Source organism: Cydia fagiglandana, chromosome 18 (assembly GCF_963556715.1).
Source record: "Cydia fagiglandana chromosome 18, ilCydFagi1.1, whole genome shotgun sequence".
NCBI lineage: Eukaryota > Metazoa > Arthropoda > Insecta > Lepidoptera > Tortricidae > Cydia > Cydia fagiglandana.
The window spans coordinates 8172794-8195192 of NC_085949.1; the positions used below are offsets into that span (position 1 = coordinate 8172794).

Consider the following 22399-nt stretch of genomic DNA (forward strand, 5'->3'; position numbering starts at 1 on the left):
CTAATATATTAATTTTGTTAAAAACCTATGCTGTGTCATTTTCATAAGTGTCTCCATATGTTTTGAACAGTCGTAGTTTTAATATCGTTCAAATACCTAATCAAACACATCGTAAAAAATAAGTATTCTTGATAAAATCTCTACTCTCCCGGCCGGCTTCGACTAAAGCGACTGTTTCAGCTCCGTTGTTGTATACGTATTACGTTCATGTACTCGTATGTGGCTCGCGTAGCCGATACATATCATTATTTTATATATCTATATATAATATCTACTGATATCGTATGGTATCTGAATGCACGCTCAGCGTTTCAAATTTGACTTTGACAATGGATGGGTTCATGGTTCATGAAATGAATGATGGGTTCACAGTATTTTGACAGTGACGTATCATTGGCCACTGGGAGCAGTAGGGAGGTGGTACTGTCTCCAGTGGGTTAACATCTCCTTTCGATCGTTAATCAACAAGATAATAATACTCAAAGATAAACGATAACCAAATATTCGAGAACGATACATGATAAACATTAATTAAAATCAAAAAGTGCCCAGTGAGTGTCTTAATCAGTTTCCAGGTAGGCACTAGGCGATATGAAAATCAGTTTGTATTTTTTGCTATTTTATGTGTGTAATACGGCATGCAATGGCGATAAAGAAGCCGAAGAGGAGGCGAACAGGAAACGGATACTTGACCAATTGACGAAAACACGCACAGTGATATTGGATGACTACCATTTGGTGACTAGGCAGATAGCGACCGATGTATATATGTACAGAAGCTACCGCACCGTGTCTGTTGTGTTTTATCCCGTCAGGAAAGACGTTAGCGATGCACGCTTCACATTCCAGGCTGAAGAGCTTCATTTAAATAACATTGGTAGGTGTTTTGTGTGATGTTTGCATTAATATTTATTTACGCAGTTTGAGAACAATACATTATTTTTGACGCATTACTCCGCAAAATAAAGTTGATGTATTGCGGTTTAATTATGAGCAATGCCACATTCCACAGCGAGCGGACTGGGCTACGATTAACTAGCAATGGTGATGTGCATACAACCTCTTCCACTGAATAATAGTGGAATTCCATTTTATGGCTCCTCTACACGATGGGCCAGCGCCGGCCACTCCAAGGGACGTAGCCATGCGGTAGTATGAGATAGCAGTATCACTTGCTCCGTCTAACGCATAAATGCGTCCCTTGGAGTGGCCGGCGTTAGACCATCGTGTAGAGGAGCCATTACTCTGGTCCTCTCATCATTTCCGATTGTTAACTTATTTGTTTGAAAGCAGGCGTAAAGGGCAATAAACTTACCTGCAGAGTGTAAGGTGTACACAGGCCCCCATTATCCCATTTAATGACTTTGTCACATTCCTCAATAGGTTTGCCACTACTCGAGCCCCAGTTGGCTCTTTACTTTCCTATTTACCTGTTGAATTACAAACTGGCAGACACACTCAAGAATTTTATACCAACTAGTTGAGTTTAGTAACATTTGGACGAAGGTAGCTCTTTGAAATTCACAAAACTGTCAATTTAAAATATAAGCTTTCTCCATAATAGCTATATCTCTTAATGCACTGCACATACAATAATATAAAAAAAAACAGCCTATATACGTCCCACTGCTGGGCACAGGCCTCCTCTCGTGCGCAAGAGGGCTGAGGCCTATATTCCCCATGCTATCCCAATGTGGATTGGGGACTTCACATACACCTTACAATATTCATACACACAATATACATGTCAAACCTTGGACCTTTTAGCATGATATCATACTCTTTACTATCATGGCCAGGTGTGGCTCACTCCGCGATTTCGTCGCTTTGCTACAGGTAGCTAAAAGTCCATCTGTTCAACCCCAATTTTGGGGTTTGCCATAAGCCGCGCGTGGCGCTGTCGCCACCTAGCGGCCATATCTGTGCTGGTCGTGACAGACGCGTTTTGTTAGAGAGTGAGTCTTCTGTACCTAGTACTATTATTTATTCTGTGTCATGGCACATGTCCATATACTTTATCACAGAGACACAGGATTCTATCATTAGAACTGATTGATTGATGCAGTCAGTTACATCAGTATTTATTTACAGTGATTCAGAGTGGTGGTATCGTCTTGGATCGTCCCATTCGTTTTTCGTCAAGTTCTTAAATTATTAGTCCTATTCTGCTTTCGTCACTCGTCACAATCGTCGGTGGCTTTCAATGGACGACCCAAGACGAGACCAGAGTGGTTGCGTTCATTGCAGGGCTAGCACGGGCTTGTCATGTATCTCTAATAAATATTGCTTGTGACTTGAATTGATTGGGACAAGTGAATGGAATTCCATCCATATTAACAGACCATATTTATTGTTATTATTATAACTGGAACTTGTGTCGATATTCTGTAAGTGTAGTGAGTGAAAGGGCAGGATTCTCAAACTGTATGTTAATATTTTGTTTCCTCAGAACTCCCTAATTAATCAGGCACTTCTATTAATTAAATCGTTTTTAGGGTTCCGTACCCAAAGGGTAAAACGGGACCCTATTGCTAAGACTGCTGTCCGTCCGTCCGTCTTTCACCAGGCTGTATCTCACGAACAGTGATAGCAAGACAGTTGAAATTTTCACAGATGATGTATTTCTGTTGCCGCTATAACAAACAAATACTAAAAACAGAATAAAATAAAGATTTAAGTGGGGCTCCCATACAACAAACGTGATTTTTGATCGAAGTTAAGCAACGTCGGGCGGGGTCAGTACTTGGATGGGTGACAGTTTTTTTTTTGCATTATGGTACGTAACCCTTCGTGCGCGAGTCCGACTCACACATGCCCGGTTTTTTTATTCAGTATTTAACGAATTTATTAGGTATAAGTTTATAATGGTGTAGATGTTATTGTTTAAAATAAAATTATGTTTATCATTTTTCTCATATTGATGATTACTTACAAATCTTACAATCAGAAAGACTTAGCACAGTACCACTATTATTTTATTTGTTGAGTTACATTTCTATATGTCTAATAATTTGAAAGCCGAAAGCAAAGTACCTATGACCGAGCCAACTCGTCAACAACAAAGCGTTGAAAAAAAATTTTTTACCAATATTTTTTTCCAAACTTCAACTAAGCATAAGCAATTCGGTTGTGTTGGCTAACAATTTTAGTTTAACATGACTTGCGTTGTACGTTTGTCGCACTTGTCTCGCGCGGCATATGTCAAGCGCGACTTCAAAATATATAGAGTCGTGGGCGAAAACGCAAGTCATGCTAAGCGGTCTGGTACACGATGTAACGATATTCTTTTTTCCCGCGGTTTGCGAATCCCTCCGCCTCTCTCTCTCTCTCTCTCTCTCTCCCTCCCTCTCTTTTACCCTTCTCTGACCTTCGGGTGTAGGCATAGTCTAATAAAACATGGTCTTCTCTTCCCAGAGTGACACAAGCCTACGTCACAATAACATGGCCGCTATATATGTATAGCGCTATCCCATATTATCATATAGCGCTGTCGCATGATGACGTAAGCTTGTGTCAGTCAGGTGACCTAGAAAACACGGGAAGAGAGTACCAGGCGGAGTATATTATTATACCATGGGTGTAGGCATCCTTCATTACGCCAGTCTTCACGGTTCTGCGACCTGGAGCCACTTCTTCTCCGCAGTCCTTTTCTTTTGATTTCGTCGGTCCAACGCATCTGGGGTCTTTGAGGACTACCCTGGGACCCTAATGGCGGTAAATATGCCCTAATGTGTTCTGAAATCACTCCTTTGTTAATCGCCGCTCCTATAATTTAGGCCTTAAATCTCGTGTCTGAAGGTTTATTTTAACTTAACAAGATATTTTTAATAATAGTCGAGGAGATTAAAATAAACTACACGTGTAGGGCATGCAGTACCGGTCCCGGTACCAAGAATTTCATTTCCCGGTTCTGGGCATGGCCGGAACCGGGATTCCCGGTTCTTCCCGGTTCTCAAGGCATCTTTTGATTAATTTTAAGAAATTGTTTCTGTTAGCGTACAATCTTTATGAATGACTTATTTTCATATAAATAATTGTATAAGAATTAAAAAATGACTTATTTTATTATAAACAAACACTTAATTGGCGTGCCAACCTATGTTACGAAATTAACCGGCACACATTGCCTCCGCCTGGGCCGAGCCACACCGCCGTAGCGTAGTCGATGCACTCAGCACTATATGACAGCACGGCCTGCCTGCACGAATGCCTACTTAACTAGGTTAGTTTGTCGGGTTATTTGGGTCCCCCGTTTCATAGCACCATTATTAAATGTTATATAATGTCCCGAGCTAAAGTACTAAAACATTACTACTATTGAAATGGGAATAACAGTCATATGATGAGAACCGGGAAGTACCGGTACCGGGTCTTCAGTACCGGTTCTTTTGACACCATAAATTTCCCGGGAATTCCCGGGAATATGAGAACCGGGAGTTCCCGGGAGCATGCCCTATACACGTGTAGGCAGCGCAGGTAGGTGCGCAATTAATATAACTCCTCAATGTTTACCCTCAAACCGATCGATCGATAAGGTGTACCTACATTAGAGCTATTTTAAGATAGTGTATTACGTTTGAGCTTTTTTATTATAGGTGGTGCACTGCGGATCGTCGAACGAATTGGTCTATTTGTTTTCTAGCAAAATTCTCGCAGAATAGGTATTTTTAGCATTAGCAGACGTCTTTCCGGCCTCGTAAAAATCGAAAAGAATTTATTGTTACAGAGTTAAAGAATCTGAAACTGATACTGATCATAAAAAAGGTTAACCGCTTGGCTTAAAATGCTTAAACTTATCTAATCAGTCTAAATTACTCACTCGTGTCGTGGACACATGACTCTCATTTGTAGGACTCTCGAATACCTCGCAACAAGAATACCAGTAGAAATTGATAAATTAACTTTAGGTCCATACGTATCCCTTTAACAACTCATTTTAGCCTGATCCAATTTATACTGTTGTGAGACATACTAACATTGAATAATTTTACGGCTTAATAGATAGACTCACTTGTTTTTAGTCACTCGCGCGACATGTTTTGGAGAGCCTAAGTCTCCTTTCTCAAGCACTAACATTTTAGCCTGGTTGAAAGGTTACTAAGATTGTAAGATTTTGTTTACAATCTTACCTAAATGCCAATGGTTGAATCCATATCCTGATAACCTGTGGATATGTCACGCTCTTTTCTTTGTTTTCACACCTTATGCTACGGACAAATACGTGTCTATTTTGTACACACTTTCCGTTAATTTATTTCTATTAACCATTGATTCCCGCGCGGGATAGTCTAGTGCAGGGTCAGCAGACTCACGCTTCGGACACGAAACGCACGCTCAACGCTGACTCCGACCGCCATATATTTAATGGCGGTCGGCGTCAGCGTCTAGCGTGCGTTGCGTATCCCTCGGGTACCTAAACGTTCATTTGTTTTCAGGCAGGTGCGACCCTCAAGATGTCATAATCAACATAAAGCACGGCTCCTACCCAGCCGTGAACCCCGACGGGTACCCCTTCCCTAAAGACTTCGTGGACCCGGCAACCAGGGACACTATACACACGGTGGAACTACTGTCTGATGGCAAGAATAAGTCCTACAGTATAATCCACCCCAAGCCTGGGTCTTGGTACGCGCTGGTGTATAGAAAATGGGAAGATCCTAGGACTCAGAAGGTTGAGCAGCAAGGTACGTTGATATTTTATATATGCTAAGATGGTCATCACCAGTACAATCTGCAATTAAAGAGAGCGTCTATCATACGCTGTCATCACCAGTACAATCTCCAATTAAAGAGAGCGTCTATCATACGCTGTCATCACCAGTACAATCTCCAATTAAAGAGATCGAGCGTCTATCATACGCTGTCATCACCAGTACAATCTCCAATTAAAGAGAGCGTCTATCATACGCTGTCATCACCAGTACAATCTATTAAAGAGATCGAGCGTCTATCATACGCTGTCATCACCAGTACAATCTCCAATTAAAGAGAGCGTCTATCGTACGCTGTCATCACCAGTACAATCTCCAATTAAAGAGAGCGTCTATCATACGCTGTCATCACCAGTACAATCTCCAATTAAAGAGAGCGTCTATCGTACGCTGTCATCACCAGTACAATCTCCAATTAAGGAGAGCGTCTATCATACGCTGTAAAAGCTTTCTACTACAGGGTCAGGGACTAAGCCTTCAAAAGATGCCGATGACGATTGTATTCATTGACAAATGTAGATTAAAATCTCGTCAAGAAATCATGTCCTCAGAAGCGTATTTTGTAAGTAAAAAATAAGTAATTATGAAGTGTTTTCAATAAACCTTACCATTATGTACTACTCATCATATTATTATTAAACATCTCTCTCTACCTACATAATATACCAATTGTCTATACTTACTCAGAAAATTGGCACATTGCATAAGTGCAGCCAGATTGAATTATAGGGTAACCTGACTAACCTGCCTATATAGATGCCTAGGCGAGGTCTAGAATTCTAGATAAGTAGGCCTAAATGGTTCACAGCATCTACCGGTTACTACATTGAATGATTGGTGCGTGTGCGTGACGTCGGGTCAGATGAATTGCTAGAAACAATGTGCCCAGGTTTGCAATTTACAACACCTCGTACAATGTGAGAAATCGGGAGCTAATTTTAGGATTTTTGGACAATGGCGTATATGCGGTAGGCTGAGTAGGCTCAGATCAAACCTAGTGGACCAATTTGTATTTCATAATGGCCTTTTATTACCTATTATCATACCTAGCATTTGGTATTCGTACTAAGTTGTGGTGGGTTTGGGTTCACAGATAAAGTCGTGATAAAGATCATTATTTTTATATCATCAACGGAAGTAATTCGAAATACTAATTTCACATTGCCACGCCGCAACGCAGTATTTTTACTGATTTTTAGGGTTCCGTACCTCAAAAGGAAAAAAACGGAACCCTTATTAGGATTACTCGTGCGTCTGTCTGTCCGTCTGTCACTGCCTATTTTCTCGGAAACTACTGGACCAATTAAGTTGAAATTTGGTACACATATGTAAATTAGTGACCCAAAGATGGACATGTTTTTTTTTATAATTTTAAAATACGTAGGTTAGAAGTTATTTACGAAAATAGCAAAAAAATGACCACCGGGCCCCCTTTATCTCCGAAACTACTGGGTATAAAATTTTGAAAAAAATACACAGAATAGTTCTTTACCTATTAGATGACAGGAAAACCTATTAGAAATGTGCAGTCAAGCGTGATTCGGACTTATGTACGGAACCCTTGAAACGCGAGTCTGCCTCGCACTTGGCCGGTTTTTAGTGATAGTGAACGTTTGTATTTTTCGTTACCCATCTAAGCAATGTAGGCGACAGCGTCACAGATTTCCCATTTAGTAGGTAAAGGTCAAATCGATGGGCCGTAATACATTGTTGAATATTACGCCCTCGAGACGGCCAAGTACACGGGCGCTCCCGTAGGGTGGGGTCGCGCGATCACGTACCACGTAATGATGTTAATTTATGGGAAACTCGTTGACAGTCTACATCAAGCCAATTAATGTTTAGCAGCAGCCGATCACAATTCATTAAAGCATGGATTGACAAGATTGGGAACACCTGTGTTACCTACAGAATAAAACGATGGTAACATATTTTTGATTTAAATATTTAAAACTATTAAAACTTCTGGTCGACGGTCAGAGATCGCGTGGCATCCAAACCGGTAATCGTGGGTTCCAAATCCAGTACCAGAATTTCTTGGACTTCACGAAATACTGTTAATTATTAAAGTAGAGGTCCTACTAGTCACTTTTCGGTGAATATACCTAAATCGTGAGGAAATCGGACGGATTCTAAAAAGCTATCCTCTGAGTTGGACGGTCAGATACCAATCGCTTTCGTAAAAGTAGTGAATGCGTCAAATGTAGTGGGTAATTTTTCAAGCGGATCCCAGCATGCAGTAACATACCGCGTGCATATTGTGGCAAAAATTGTAGGACTATGATGATGGTAGACTATTGTTAAATTAGTAAATTCTATTGTTACATACCATAATCGAATAATTAGCTAAAATACTTTATTGTTGATAGAGTCACAAATCTTTAGTTTTCACATCAAATTTAAAGAAAAAAAACAACGTTATTTTTACTTTGGCTAATACTAATCGATAACTTGTTACATTTTCTGCCCTCCCCAGTCATCCCACCTACGCGATATCAAGTCATCAAAGACAATCAACATACAATTCTAAATTTTAGGTCGTTTTTTGGTTGGAGAATTTGTTATAATTTCCCTATTACGTTAATTCTAGTTGATTGTAATACTAGTATATCGGGCAATCAGGTCATTCAGCAATTCACCTCTATTCTATTGTCCTGACCGCTAAGGTTAAATGGCTCACTCGATAACATTAAGGGCTGATTTAGACAGCGCGCGAACTCGCATGCGATTTTAGTTACATTGCGGACTGTTGGTTACGTTCAATTCAACCGACCGATCAAAACCCGTAATGTAATGCAACGCATGCGAGTTCGCGCATCATCTAAATGAGCCCTAAAATCGACATCGCCTTTCTAATTAGGTACTTACACGCAAGTTTTGAACAAATCATACCCTGATTGCTAACACGAATTTAAGCCTTTAACTATTTGACATTCCTTTGTAGTCATTCGATTTCGAACCATAATTCTTATACATAGTAGAGATGCGTTTTTGTTTTAAATAATGATGGCAAATATGTTAATGCCGCTACGGACTTTAGGGTTTAGGTTTAGGGTTGCGCCCCAACATAGTTTTTTCACTATAATATGTACATAATATCAAGACACTTTATTCTAAATTCTTAACTATTATAAACAAGAAATGCCAAAATAAAATAATTCGGTGCACGACGTAGCCACAAGATTTAAATTTTGATTGTTGGAAACCAACATACCTGAACAATGTACCATCGTCCACACTGTTTAGCTGACAAGTGGTAAACCTTATTGAGAAATAAAAATACATACTTGTAAGGTCGTAAGGCCGATCGGCCTTTTATTTCGATGGTCAGTTAAAGGCTTCGTCAGACAGGCGCGTTTTCCGGGTGGGGCGTGAGCGTGGCGCGCCGCTTTTTCATATAAAACGCTCACGCCCCGCCAACGCGCCTGTGTGACGAAGCCTTTAGAGTGTAGTTCTTATTACTTCTTACTTATGCGCGTTAACAACTTTGTTGGATTTTCAAAGACAGAAAACTACTTTTTTGCCTTTGCCTGAGGTCGACGCGTAGTGCTTTACATACGAAGTTGTACAAAATGCCGCGTTGACGTATAGATATACGAGGGTTGCACTAAAAATGTCGGGAATAGAGAAAACTGTCGCAATTAGACAGTCAATCTTTATTTTAATGCATACTTAAACTCAAACTGACCACGCATATAAATTTTCTTTTGAAAGTAATCATTCTGTAATGCACGGCTCATAATCCCAAAGTCCTTTTTGTATGGCGATTTTGGGGCCTTAGTGATTTTGTATGAAATTCGTGGAGTAGCCAACGGAATTGAAGTTTTTTTTTACATATATATATACAGGGTGGAAAGGCACGACGATCCTTCCCGGAAGTATTAGGTCGTTTAAGCGATACAGAGCAGATTGGTAATGGTAAGAATCCTTAATTGAGTAAAAAATAAAAATACCAAATTTTCTACTTTTTAACTGTGGTGATAACCCTATAGCATGTGCACATGACGGCTAGATTAAGGATCCCCGTCGGGAAAGCTCGGGTCTTTACGCTTTTTTCCGATCGTTGACAGAATCGCAATGATCTATGAATGACGCCTAAATGACAAATAAATCAAATTAATGCAAAAATATTACATACAATTTTATTACTTTCTTAGATAATTACTTTTTTCCAATATTTAACACTATCTTCTCTTCACATAGCGTGTTCAAATGTACCTCCGTGTCTTATAATGTACGCCGCAGCCCGCACCCGAGCCCGCGCACATTACCCATGCGATAGTGTAGGTATGCTCTTCGTAATTTTTCCTCCGCAGATTGTCAAAAGCAGCAATTAGCCTTTAATGTCTCAGTCTCGTCCGCAGTTTCACATTCTGTTTGGTACACCAAATCTTTTACACAGCCCACAGATTTAAATAACCACGAGCATCTAACACGGCATTTTTATTTGAAGAATATGACATTAGATAAATAAAGTTCAATGACAATTTAATTTCAAACATCAGACGTCTTGTCTATTTCCTACCACGCAAGAAGGTTTGTTAGTTAGGTATTCAAGAAGTATTTATTCTTGATTTATTCTTAGTATTTCATTTTTGCAAGTTTTTTAATCCATCAAACACAACCTACTTGTAATTTTTTATTATTTTAGATAGTTTCCAATTATTCGAAAATAATTTTGTGAAACGTGTTAAGAAACTAAAACCTTTTTATCAGTCAAGGAAACCAGAGATATTTATAAGACAATTGCTTACTTTTGAGTGGTTGTCAATGTCACAATTTGAACTGTCGTTGTAAACAATGTTGTGGTTAGTATTATTAATATTAAGGAATAACATAACTACTTCATTCAAGTAAGTATTGAACAAGTGGAACCACTAAGAAAGCGAAATTCCTGCAACGATTCTTACCGTGTTGTAAGCAGACCTAAGAACGGTTAGATGGCAACAAATTAGCATAATTTCCTGTCGTATACTAATTGTTTACAAGTAAGTTCATTGACCCTGTCACCTGTTAGGGTTACAACAAAGTAGTTTTTTGCACGGATGTTTAAAAGGCCATAATTTAGAAACGGTTGCCCATATTAACATAGTTTCTATGGAGAAAATATAGAGCTTAGGCTAAACAATCCCCCTTTTGCGGAAAGGATCGTCGTGCCTTTCCACCCTGTATATATATATATCTTTTATATATATATATATACATATATAAAAGATTTTTTTACTGTTGTCATATGAATATTTAGGAATGTCGAAATCTGCCGATATGCAACTTTTTTGGCAGTCTTTTTAATTAACAGCACAAATGCGATTTTAATTTTTGACGTCGCTTTGGAATGACATGCTTCTTTAAGATCACCCATGGGATAAAATGAAAGTGACTTTCATATTTAATTTTAACTGCAAACGAGCGTACGATGAACTCTAATTCATAAAAAAATAACAGAAGCCCATTGTAACTTTTATTTGTTCGCTGAGGGCATATTGAAAACCGTTTAAAAATATAATCCGAAAAATCACTTGGCCAAAAATTCAAATAATGTTTGACATACAATTTTCAAATTGCCAGTAATTCTTAAATACAAGACAACCAAATGGGACATACCTTAAAAGTTTTATAAAGAGTTACATTTTTATCAATTATATGCCTCTTTCTATTATGTTATTTCTAAGTGTCCCATTCCCGAATCTTTCAGTGCGACCCTCGTACGTAGGTACCCTCGTACGCTGCTCATTTTATTATAGATCCAACGGCTAGATGGTAAATAGGTTGGCAGGAAGCCGGTACAATCACAACTGCAGTGATGTCAATCTAGCGCGAGCTGTGATTTTTGTCCGGTCTAGATGATCTAATGTGAACCTAATTTTGTACGTCATATGACTCGGTATTGACCTGGGTATGGTATGCATATTTGAAACTTGCAGTAGTGGAGAGGGGAATATGTCCCTGGTGTCCTAATGTTTTTACGAATATGTATGGTATATGTTTACGGCATTACAGTAGGTAAATATACGAGTATGTGTCCTTGGTCTATACAGCGAAGAATCAAATCTGGATACCCGAGTTAATGTTCCATATTTTTTTTTCGTAGTAATAAAAATATAAGTTACCCTACTTATTCTCCACTTCGTTTGGGTCATACGAGAAATTTTTGGGTATTTTCTAGGTATAGGTACAGTCAACTGTAAAAATATGGGTGTACAAATCATCTCAAAAATATGTCTCATAGCTCTTATTACATTGACGTAAGAGTTATAGGACATATTTTTGAGATGATTTGTACACCCATATTTTAACAGTTGACTATACCTAAATATCCGCTGTTTAAAGGTATACCTACTTATTTATATGTCATAATAAACATATTCGGTTTTTACTTTATTTATACCCAGAAATAATATGTACGAATATTTAGACAGTTAACAGCTTAACAGTGCACTAAGGGCCCTAAGGGGGGTTTAAAGATATTTTACTTAAAAAGACTAGCAACATATACGACCACTATACGACTCATATCGCACTCATTAATCTATTCTATGGCGTCTCATTCCAGGTCTCGTGGCCGACTGCCATACAATCTTATACACGGACCTGCAAGTGAAAATAGACGATGACATCCGACTTATAGACTGTGACCAGGGCATCACCATCTCCTACTCTAATATTCCCGCCACCTACAAATGTATGGTCGTCGACAGCATACAACCAGTTAACTTCAACTTCACAATCACGAACACTGAAGCTACTGACAGATATGTCATCTTCCTTGTAGAAGCCCTATACCAACCCTCCCTAGATAATAACCTCCTCTCATGCTACTTCGACCCAAGAGCCAGCAATGTACACTCAGTGAACTTCATTCCTCATCCCAACGCGTGGCATTACTTCAGAATAGAACACTACACCCCCGAAAATGATACCAAAATCAATGACTGTAACAACCTATACTACGCCAGAACGGAAGAAGACGATCTCAGCAATCATTCCGTTATAGACCTTATGCGCGACGACAAAGGTCGCTTTTTCACATTCGACTACGGCTTACCTACCACCGATTTGCAAGACGCAACCAGCTTAGTCAATCTGACCTCGGACGAAGTGAAGTCCTTAAGGTTTCCGGTGACCAAAATCTTAGATATCGGAGGCACTTTGGCTTTGGAAGCTAGTCTGCTTATGAAAAATTTAAAATATTACATGGGATGGAAAAGAGATCGGAAAGGAGCGCAAGGAAATTTGTTGGCGTTTACCGAGGATAGCCAGTATATGCGCGTTGTGATCTGTTTGGACATCGGTCACACAAGCTTGCCCTTATCGTCCGGACACTGCCAATACAACGATCACGTGAAGCCGGCGTTGTTCGTGTTGAACAGTACGGACTCAGAGTCCATAGACGATAAAGTGATAATTCCTTTTCCCGACGACGGGCAGTGGTATCTGACGTTCCGCTTGTTTTGCGATGAAGTCGTCTGTCCTTGTCGGACGTTTGATAACGGTACGAAGTATTACGTGAACTCTAGCGTGCTAGACAGGGACGAGGAAGACTTGGGGAACGTGTCGATGCGGGAGGGGGAGAAGGATTGCAACGTGACAGTGGTGCTGTCGATCTCATCGTCGTCTTGTGTCGGCGGCCGCTGCGGGAACCACGGCAGTTGTCTGCTCAACACGTTCGGGGGACTGATTATGTCTTTTTGCTCCTGCACGGCTGGTTACGGAGGTGAGTCATCAGTTCACTCTATAAGCGTCTATACTCTGTATCTCTAGGTATTAAAAGTAAACAAAATCTACCCTAAAAATGGCTCCAGTTAAGGGTAGGTACATGAATCCAGTTAAGGGTAGGTACATGAAAACAATACATGATCAATTAATAATGTAGGTTAAAGTCAGGCCGTTTAGTGACTGATAGGTACAGGAGGTTTTGTATTTGGTTGGTTAACAAATAAATGGTATATTAAAGAATTGAAATTGTTATGAATTGTTTGTTTACTTTTATTTAAATATTTAAAGATACAGACTATGATATACTTAACCTTTCAATTCATTTAGCATTACTATTAATGTTAATATCATCCGTTTGCACAGATACGATTCGGTCGGTTTTTTTTCTTTTTTGATTCTCGCCCGTCATGAAGTTACTTCTTTCTAAATTACGACAGTAGGCTAAATATATGGCGCCATTGCTCGAAAAAATGGCACCATACCTTTGGCCTATCCTCGCTACTTTTTGTTATTTAACAAATTTAACACATATCAGTGAACAAATAAGGATCAAAGTCAAATGGCGTTCTAAAAGTTTTAATCATTTGTGTCGAAAGATGGCAGTAATTGTACTGACTACGTAATTTACTTTGGCAATATTCCTCTAGTCTAAATTGTCTTTGACATAAGCTATCTATATTATTATTACAACAAACAAACAACTAACTACATAGCACACAAATGAATTTATGACTGCAGCATTCTGACCCTAACTTAGAGGACTTGGTAGGCAATTAATCCTACGTATGTGAATTTAAAACATTTGTATATTTTTTCCGTAAGAGCTATACTCGTAAGTCAAGTCGGCAAAGTGGTATTTACACCTACATATAAATAAAGACATAAGATTTAACCATCATTATTTACAATTTCAGGCTGGGACTGCTCTGACGACTCAAGGATGGACAGCAGCGTATCCATGATCGTGTCCGTATTACTCCTGACTCTCAGCAACATGCTCTTCTTCATCTCCATCTACGTGGCCATCATCAGACTCTACTACACCGAAGCCATGATGTACGGGTTCACTATGGTCTTCTCTACTTTCTACCACGCCTGCGACGCGCCCGCTCAGGTAGCCTACTGTATCACCCGACCGAACATTCTACAGTTCGGAGACTTCTACTGCGGTATCATGTGCTTCTGGGTAACATTACTGGCAATGGCCATTATGGGTGATAAACTGAGATCTTCATTACAACTCATCGGTGCAATAATCATAGCTTTACTCACTACGTGGAACATGCATTCTATAGTCGCCTTTATTTTACCAGTTGCGATTGGATGCGGATTTTTATTCTTAAGTTGGTATTTAGATTGGAGAAAGGCTCACGCGTTAATGTTCAAGAGATCGTATTACACGACTTTCTTGCCTATAGGCATATTGTTGGTCGGTGTAGGTTTGATCTGCTTTGCTTTTCTTCAGACTGAGCAGAATTATAAGATTGTACATTCTATTTGGCATATGATAATCGCTGCTAGCGTAGTGTTCCTTTTACCGGACATAAAACGCGGAGACGACGTCAACCCGTTCCTGCCCGGCCCCAATTTCTGGAGACTGTCGTTTTGTAGCAAATTCAATAGATCTCAGACTCCTAACACAGTCAATAGATCTCAAACTCCTATAACAACGGCCCCGCTAACAGCAGACTGAAAGCGTCAATTGCCATCCATTATAAAACGAGCCTTATGTCGTTTTGTTAAGGTGCAAATACAAATAACGCGTTAGTGTTAGTAGTAATTAAGATATAAATGTTATTTCCTTTAGTTATGACATTCTCCTACTAGTCAACACTATTTTGAACGAGTACAGATATTTTAGTAATTCGTATAGCTCTTGATAATTAGGTGTAACGTATTGAATTCACATGACAATAGATAATGATAGGTGATAGTACAATTTTCATATATTTATTGAAGTACATGAAACAAAATGAAAAAGACTGTGAGAAGAATAAGAGAACTAAGCAGAGCCGGACTTGGACATTGTTATCGAGGTAAATCTATAAGTAATTGGCGATTTATGGATGCTATCAATTTATCAGTTACCTAATTTGTTCTTGTTTAATGGCCTGTGTCCGGCCCTGGCAATACGTAATCAACATACCACGCCCCACGACCCCGTTAGAAATTAACGGACCAATTTTGATGTGATTTTATGTGATAGAGTGTACCAGAGTGTAGCTGATTTTTTAACATTCTGTTCCTATACTTGAATATTTTTAATTGATATTTCTAACAAGGGAAGTCGAAGGCCCGTTCAAACTTTTAATATTTACAAAATTAGCTTTGTTTCTGAAACGGGTCTCGATGTAAAGAATTAATAATATATCCGAGGGGGTATGTAATAATTGTAGCAATAAAGCTACATGCGAAGTGCGTGGTGAAGTACCTAATACAAGCGACGACAACGCACAGCGGGGGGAAGAATGAGGGATCATTGAGATTAGACGATGCGAGAACTCGCATGCGAGTTTCATTACATTGCGGGTTTTGATCGGTCGGTTGAATTGGACGTAACCAACAGTCCGCAATGTAACTAAAATCGCAAGCGAGTTCGCGCGCCGTCGAAATTAGCCCTGACTTTCGTGAGACTTTTTCGAGGGATGGGTCAAACCCGATAAATCGAGATATTTTGGCAGTTAAATAACAACTCTACGCACGTCACATAGGTAGTTCTAATTTCTAAAACCTATTTGCACGACTTATCGGGTTTTACCGCACAGCTTTCGATTTGATAGTCATGCACAGATCGAACATTCGTCACGATCTCACGATTGTCTTGAGATGGGCAGCCATAGAGTTTAGCGTAGTGTCATTGTTGGATATAAAGAAAATTTACTAATACTTTTGGACAATAAGACTGTAGACCATTCAAGTAACAGTATTAAAGGTGGTCTCAATATGATGAACACAATACGACCTTATATATGTATATCTTATTGAAGTATGTAATTGCATAATTTATGCGCATTGCAAGAAGGTAAATCTACGTTTATTTCGTGACAAACGTGTAATTCATTAAAAAAATGCAGTTTTAAGAAACAACATGAACTATTCAAAATCTTCTAGTCTGCATAATACTTATAAATCATGCTACTGATATTTCGCATAAGTTCAGATAAACTCACTGGCACTAGCCGGGGTTCGAAGCCACGATCTCAAGTTAGAAAGCAGAAAACCTTACCACTTTGCTACCAACTCTTCATGATGAATTATGGTAATGAATGAATGAATGAAAACATTTATTTTCAGGCAACTATTGGCCCATAGATAAATACCTGGTAATGAGATGGCTCGTATAAATACGTACATACATATACATGTACTGTACATTAATATTGGACAAAGTCAATATTGACCGAGCAGTGACATACGATTAAGTACAAAAGTCAATAAATTCCTCAATTAAAATCAAACTATAATGTTGTAGTTGTATACTTAATTATTGCAACTATTTACTTATTATATAAATTAACTTCAAATTTTGACAACTATCTGTTTTTTTTAAATATAGGCCCCATTAATAGAATTTATAGTTAAATAAAGAGTGTTCACGGAACTCCAACTCTAGTAATACTCGAACAATATTTTGGTACACTTCCTGACATAAAGGTACGTAAAAGTGTTACCATGTACGTGGTAGGTCCCATAATGACCTGGCCTGAACCAAATATTATAATGCTAGCGAAATAAAACTATTATTACTTTTCAATATAGTCGCCTTTAATGTCAACGCACTTTTGACATCTTTGAATAAGCATCTCTATTCCTTTATAAAAGTACCTTGAAATCTTGTCTTCAAAATGACCTAAAACGGCCGCCTCCAGGTCTTCGTCATTGAAAAACTTTTTTCCTCGCAAGTCTCGCTTCAGGTTTGGTAATAAAAAATAGTCACTGGGAGCCATGTCCGGACTATACGGGGGATGGTCGACCTCAGTGAACCCGCACTCGCGAACTGCAGCCTTGGCCACGAAGGCGGTGTGTACGGGAGCATTGTCGTGTAGCAGCAGTACCCCTTTGGCTAGCTTTCCTCGTCGCTTTTCCTTTATTGAAGCCCGCAATTTGTGGATCAAAGAAGCATAGTACTCGCTATTTATAATTTCTTTGAAATCGACCATCAGGATACCATGGCAATCCCAAAAGATTGTGCACATCAGCTTTTTGCTGGACTGGTGCACCTTTGCTTTAATAGGGGGCTTTTCGTTTTTAAAGCGCCACTCCATCGACTCGCGTTTGCTCTCGGGATCATAATAAAGCACCATTGTTTCGTCTCCAGTCACCAGCCGTTCAATTATGTTTGTAGGGTTTTCGTCACAGAGCTCCAAAAATTTGGAAGCACATTTCACTCGTTCTTCTTTTTGAACCGCTGATAGAAGTTTAGGCACCCACCTTGCACAGACCTTACTCATGTGAAGATGATCGTGAATTATGCAGTGGACGGTGCTCTTAGAAAGCCCTAGCCTTGCTGCTATTTCTCTGATCTTTAGGCGGCGATCACTTAAAACTTCCTCCTGGACGCTGTTAATATTTTCAGGAGTGAGGACCTCCACTGGTCTTCCATCATGTCCCAGATCTTCGACAGTTTCCCGACCAAATCGAAACTCGTTTACCCAATTTTTTACGGTGCTATACGAAGGAGAAGACTCGCCGTACACGCCATCTAAACGATCTTTTATTTGAGTGGGAGATAATCCTTCTTTAAACAGGAATTTTATGACGCTTCGGTACTCAATTTTCGACATTGCTAAAAATCTTGCGACAACCTTGACTTAACTTTCTCTAAACCTGCAAATAAAGCAAACAAGTTGACGCTTGTCCGTTTAAAAACTACAGCCGGCCTAGCCAAGGTTACAATCGCTATCGCTTCGACATCGAAAAGCATTATGTCTCTCTATCACTCTTCTATATTAGCGCGACAGTGACAGTTGCGTTTCGATCGCTACGGAGCGTAAGCGATTGACATCTTGGCTACGCGGCCTGATTAGATATGCTATACAATGGTGCATAACATGTCATGACATGTTACGCAGAAGTGGGTCAGGCCAGATCATTATGGGACCGCCTGGTAAATGTTACTTTCACATAAGTACCCCTTAATTTGAATGCTAATAGTAAGTATTTCGTTTGATACTGGAACTTGAATAAGCTTTAAAATAATATTTTTCTTAATAATGTGAGGAAGCATGATAATATAATTGTACAAAAAAACTATGGTGTTTAAAGGTGTGAATGCATTGGTTTAAAAAAAGCACAATGTAAAAAAATATGAATTACGTGTATTTTTAGTTAATTAAGTAAGTAGCTTCAGCATTTTTAACGGAAGCCTGTGCAAAAGTAGGCTATTGTAAAATCTCGTTGACCTCTAAAAATAGTACATAATATACATATGTATAGTGTGGCCCAAATAATAAATGGTTTGCATAAAATAAACTTTATAATCTTCACGGTAGTGTTTAAAATTGAATGCATGTCATCACACAGGCATTTTACTAATGTGTTTCATACATCAGGGGATCTGGCCAAGATGTGTATATTCTGTATAACTCTGTAGTTTCAAAATACTTTCGGGCATTTTATTAGTAGGTACATACTACAAACGTAGGTATTTATTTGAAAATGACGTAACGAACCCTGAAATGTTAGATTAGATACTTTTGCCATGATTTTTTTTATGCAACTGTAAATAGGTAAGAATTGTCCAATATTGTAATATAAACTGACGGTGCCTTATACCTATTGTCCACTTTCAAATTTCGAGACCGTTCGTGAATGAACTCTTGGCAATGGCATAATTTAGGACAGTTGCAACCATGGGGTAAAGTGGTATAAGATTTATACACTTCCATTGTGTACGACTGTACGGCCACATACCCAATGATATCCCCTCTACCCTAATTGCTACTTTATCAAAGATGTCTCATGGTTGAAACTGCCCTGATTCACCATAAATACCTAGAAAAGAAACAAAGTACCTACCACAGTGTGTATTAATATAAATTTAGTATAACTATGTTAAAGGAAAATTCGTCTAAAAAAATGAATGGTCTCCTTCTTCCATTAGTGTTTGTGCCATGTGTAATTAATATTAAGATTTAGGGAATTAATATCCATATTGAGATTATTTAGCGTCTTTCTCTTTATTATGATCACTTGCTCTAAAACAGGGCTGTCCCTTGTCTGTGTTTTTGTGTACAAAAATGTAAACATGGAACACAAACTTGTGTAATATACAAACCATACACTTCTACATAAAATAGAGGCTATTTCACATCTAAATGATCCTTCTTCTGGCTGTATCTTCGCAGTACAGAAGACCCTTGTTGAAAACTTGTTAAGGCAAGATCGTGTATATGAAATTTAAACATGTAGGTACCAATATAAAAACCTTGCCAAAACATGCTTAAGACGCGTTTACATACGGTACGTATATTTAAGTACGACAGGTAAGATGTTAAATTGTGTAGACGGTCACAAACGATGTTTCCCTTATTGACCATCATACCTTTATGATATTTATAATGGGTCTTTACAAAACTTGGCCTTATAATACTTGTATTAATGTTGACATTCCTTCCATCTTTGTTTGCTCAAATGGTGAAGTTTCACTTCTTCTGATCTCTCGGGGCAAAACAGGAACATTGTACAATTCTGACTTTAGCCTAAGTATAAGGCAGCTACAGTGTTTAAATTAACTTTACTTATGTGCCATCTTATTTATTTGTCTAGATTCTAATTGGAATATTTATATTAAAATTTTATTACTTATAGTAACATCTTTTGTAAATCAAATACAAAGTGTAAACTTTAAGCCAGAAGGGCTCTGGAATAGGTTGAAATTTTTATAAGGAGGACTTTTTATTACCATTATATTTAAGCCCTATTAATTAAAATTGACATTTAAAGATACAATCCACGTGTAATACTGTTATTAGAAAATCACAGCTTAATCAGCCATTTTGTTTTAATATCTACTTCAATTTCCAATATTAACATATTATTCTTTTTGATATTACTCCACTGAAGTACAGGGCCCAGTATATATACCTACAAATATAATTTGGATGTCTTCAAATGATGTTACATATACTTTTCTTTTATATTACATTATTATAGTACGTTTCTAAGTAGGCTATGTCATTGATGCTTTATGTATAGTTGTGTTAGTGATTTATACACAAATACTCTAGTTAATGTTGTCATTAATTGTAATGTTCATGAACAAAGATGCCAGTTACCAAGCACACTAAATATTGTACTGCAGTATAAGTTAACTAAAATATATTTTATATTATAATCATGAACAATTATATTTGTTATTAAAGATTTGTAAGTAAATATAATAAATAAAACCAAAGTCAAATTTATGAAATATTAGAATTGTGTTTCATTTGCCTTGAAAAAAAAGTATTGAGTGTTTTCCATCTCTTTATTGTGGACCTGTATTAATAAGAACTTTAAAATATACAAAATAAATAAATTAGAATAGTCACTGTTTACCGAACAGCAGAACCATACATCATTTCTTTCATTAACTGTTCAGCTTTCAGTGTCCCATCAATGCTGGCACAGTCCTTATTAAATACGCTGTATGCTGACACTTCTCCCCTCCTCTTCGGCCCTGTTCTAGTATTTAGATATATCCCAATTAAAACGGAAAATACAAAGAAGACTGCACCGAATTGTATCTTCAGGAAGAATGCATATAGTGTAAGCCATATTATGGTGTAAATGGTCCATTTGATGATGAAGTATCGCCAAGATTCTTGTGATCCTGCTGGCAAGGTTTCTTCTACTTCACTGGTTTCTGATGCTAATGATGCTAAATCTGTACTACCTTCAAATTGGCGTACAGGGTACTCTGAAGCTGTTGGCTCTTCATTTTCAATCTGTAATGTAAAAAGAAAACATTCAGTATTTTTTATTAGTTTCTTCATATATACAGGAAATTAAATATTATCATAGCTCAAAATTATCCAAAGAATGGATTGTTGAACAGGTCTATCGCTAGCTAGTCTAGTAGCTTAAACCTAAATAAATAACCGTGAATTTCGAAATAAACCATTAAATTTTATTGTTCCTATTGTTGTATCTAAGAAAACAATAATCATGCACACAATCCACACCTAATCTGCATTAAAAATTCAAGGATTTGTAAACATTCTAACACTAAATGTTTAACCATGACCTTTTCGAGACAAACCAATCACTTTACGTACCAACAACACCTCATCTTCTTTTGCCTTTTCCATCTCTTTGAAGAAGTTTGGGGTGATGAAATCCACAAATTTATTTTTGGATTGCTCAATCTTGTTCTTCGCGGTTTCAATGAGCTCTTTGCGACGTCGAAGAGCGCGATATTCCTTTAATTTTGCCTCCATCCGTGACCTTATCGATGATATTAAATCGATATAAAAACAATAGTGCTACAGCTATAAAATTTTTACGCTCAGTATGCTTTAAAACGTTATCAAACTTCGATTATAGTCACGGTGTTCATTAAAAACTACAAGCAAAACTTGTGATTAACAATAAGTGCAAGAAATGACAAACAATAAAAGTATGGTATCTTACTGGGTGTTACAGCACTCACAATTTAGACTACGTTGTTTAAAAAAGATGTTTTGTTTCTGAACTAAATAAAAGGCATAACAATGTTTATTTAGCGACAATAGCCGCTGAAATTACACAAACAAGAGATGCAAACAATTACTATGCAACGCCAGCTGACACGCTTTGGTATAGTTGTCATGAAATGACATTGACAGTTGACGCAAGCATTGTATAGGGGTGTCCCCGTTGGTTGAAAAAGTAATTCAAGTCGAACTTCAAACTTCAACATTTTAATATTGTCGATTTTAATTATCGTTAATCTAGCTAGTGCTTTCATTCTAGAAATCTTAGAATATAATATTTTCTAGTAATGATGTTGA

General features: G+C 38.0%; 3 protein-coding genes across 5 annotated transcripts; 1 reads left to right on the forward strand and 2 right to left on the reverse strand.

Annotated features, from left to right (window-relative positions):
• The first annotated feature begins 398 nt into the window (after positions 1 to 398).
• Positions 399 to 20842, forward strand: LOC134673385 (uncharacterized). 2 transcript variants are annotated; one of them, XM_063531355.1, is made up of 4 exons: positions 399 to 881; positions 5440 to 5684; positions 12265 to 13425; positions 14342 to 20842. In XM_063531355.1, the coding sequence occupies exons 1-4, from the start codon at positions 592 to 594 to the stop codon at positions 15118 to 15120; spliced, it is 2475 nt and encodes an 824-aa protein (XP_063387425.1). In that variant the 5' UTR covers positions 399 to 591; the 3' UTR covers positions 15121 to 20842. The 2 variants fall into 2 exon arrangements, with proteins under 2 accessions (XP_063387425.1, XP_063387424.1); XM_063531354.1 differs by having other exon boundaries at positions 399 to 877; positions 5436 to 5684.
• Positions 17171 to 18211, reverse strand: LOC134673604 (histone-lysine N-methyltransferase SETMAR-like). Its single transcript, XM_063531604.1, has one exon. It carries the CDS (start codon positions 18209 to 18211, stop codon positions 17171 to 17173), a length of 1041 nt encoding a protein of 346 aa, XP_063387674.1.
• On the reverse strand, positions 20656 to 22201 carry LOC134673386 (SAYSvFN domain-containing protein 1). 2 transcript variants are annotated; one of them, XM_063531356.1, is made up of 3 exons: positions 22060 to 22201; positions 21686 to 21854; positions 20656 to 21355 (listed from the first exon to the last, which is right to left on the reverse strand). In XM_063531356.1, exons 2-3 carry the CDS (start codon positions 21845 to 21847, stop codon positions 20963 to 20965), a joined length of 555 nt encoding a protein of 184 aa, XP_063387426.1. In that variant the 5' UTR covers positions 21848 to 21854; positions 22060 to 22201; the 3' UTR covers positions 20656 to 20962. The 2 variants fall into 2 exon arrangements, with proteins under 2 accessions (XP_063387426.1, XP_063387428.1); XM_063531358.1 differs by having other exon boundaries at positions 22041 to 22201.
• Between the last annotated feature and the right edge of the window lie 198 nt (positions 22202 to 22399).

Excerpts from the sequence above, each read along its gene's own strand:
- LOC134673386 (XM_063531356.1), bottom strand. The coding sequence starts at position 21,847 with ATGGAGGCAAAATTAAAGGAATATCGCGCTCTTCGACGTCGCAAAGAG. Across the intron at positions 21,356-21,685 it reads AAGAAGATGAGGTGTTGTTG|ATTGAAAATGAAGAGCCAAC; the intron begins GTACGTAAAGTG and ends TTTACATTACAG.
- LOC134673604 (XM_063531604.1), bottom strand. The coding sequence starts at position 18,211 with ATGTCGAAAATTGAGTACCGAAGCGTCATAAAATTCCTGTTTAAAGAA.
- LOC134673385 (XM_063531355.1), top strand. The coding sequence starts at position 592 with ATGAAAATCAGTTTGTATTTTTTGCTATTTTATGTGTGTAATACGGCA. Across the intron at positions 882-5,439 it reads CATTTAAATAACATTGGTAG|GTGCGACCCTCAAGATGTCA; the intron begins GTGTTTTGTGTG and ends GTTTTCAGGCAG. Across the intron at positions 5,685-12,264 it reads TCAGAAGGTTGAGCAGCAAG|GTCTCGTGGCCGACTGCCAT; the intron begins GTACGTTGATAT and ends GTCTCATTCCAG.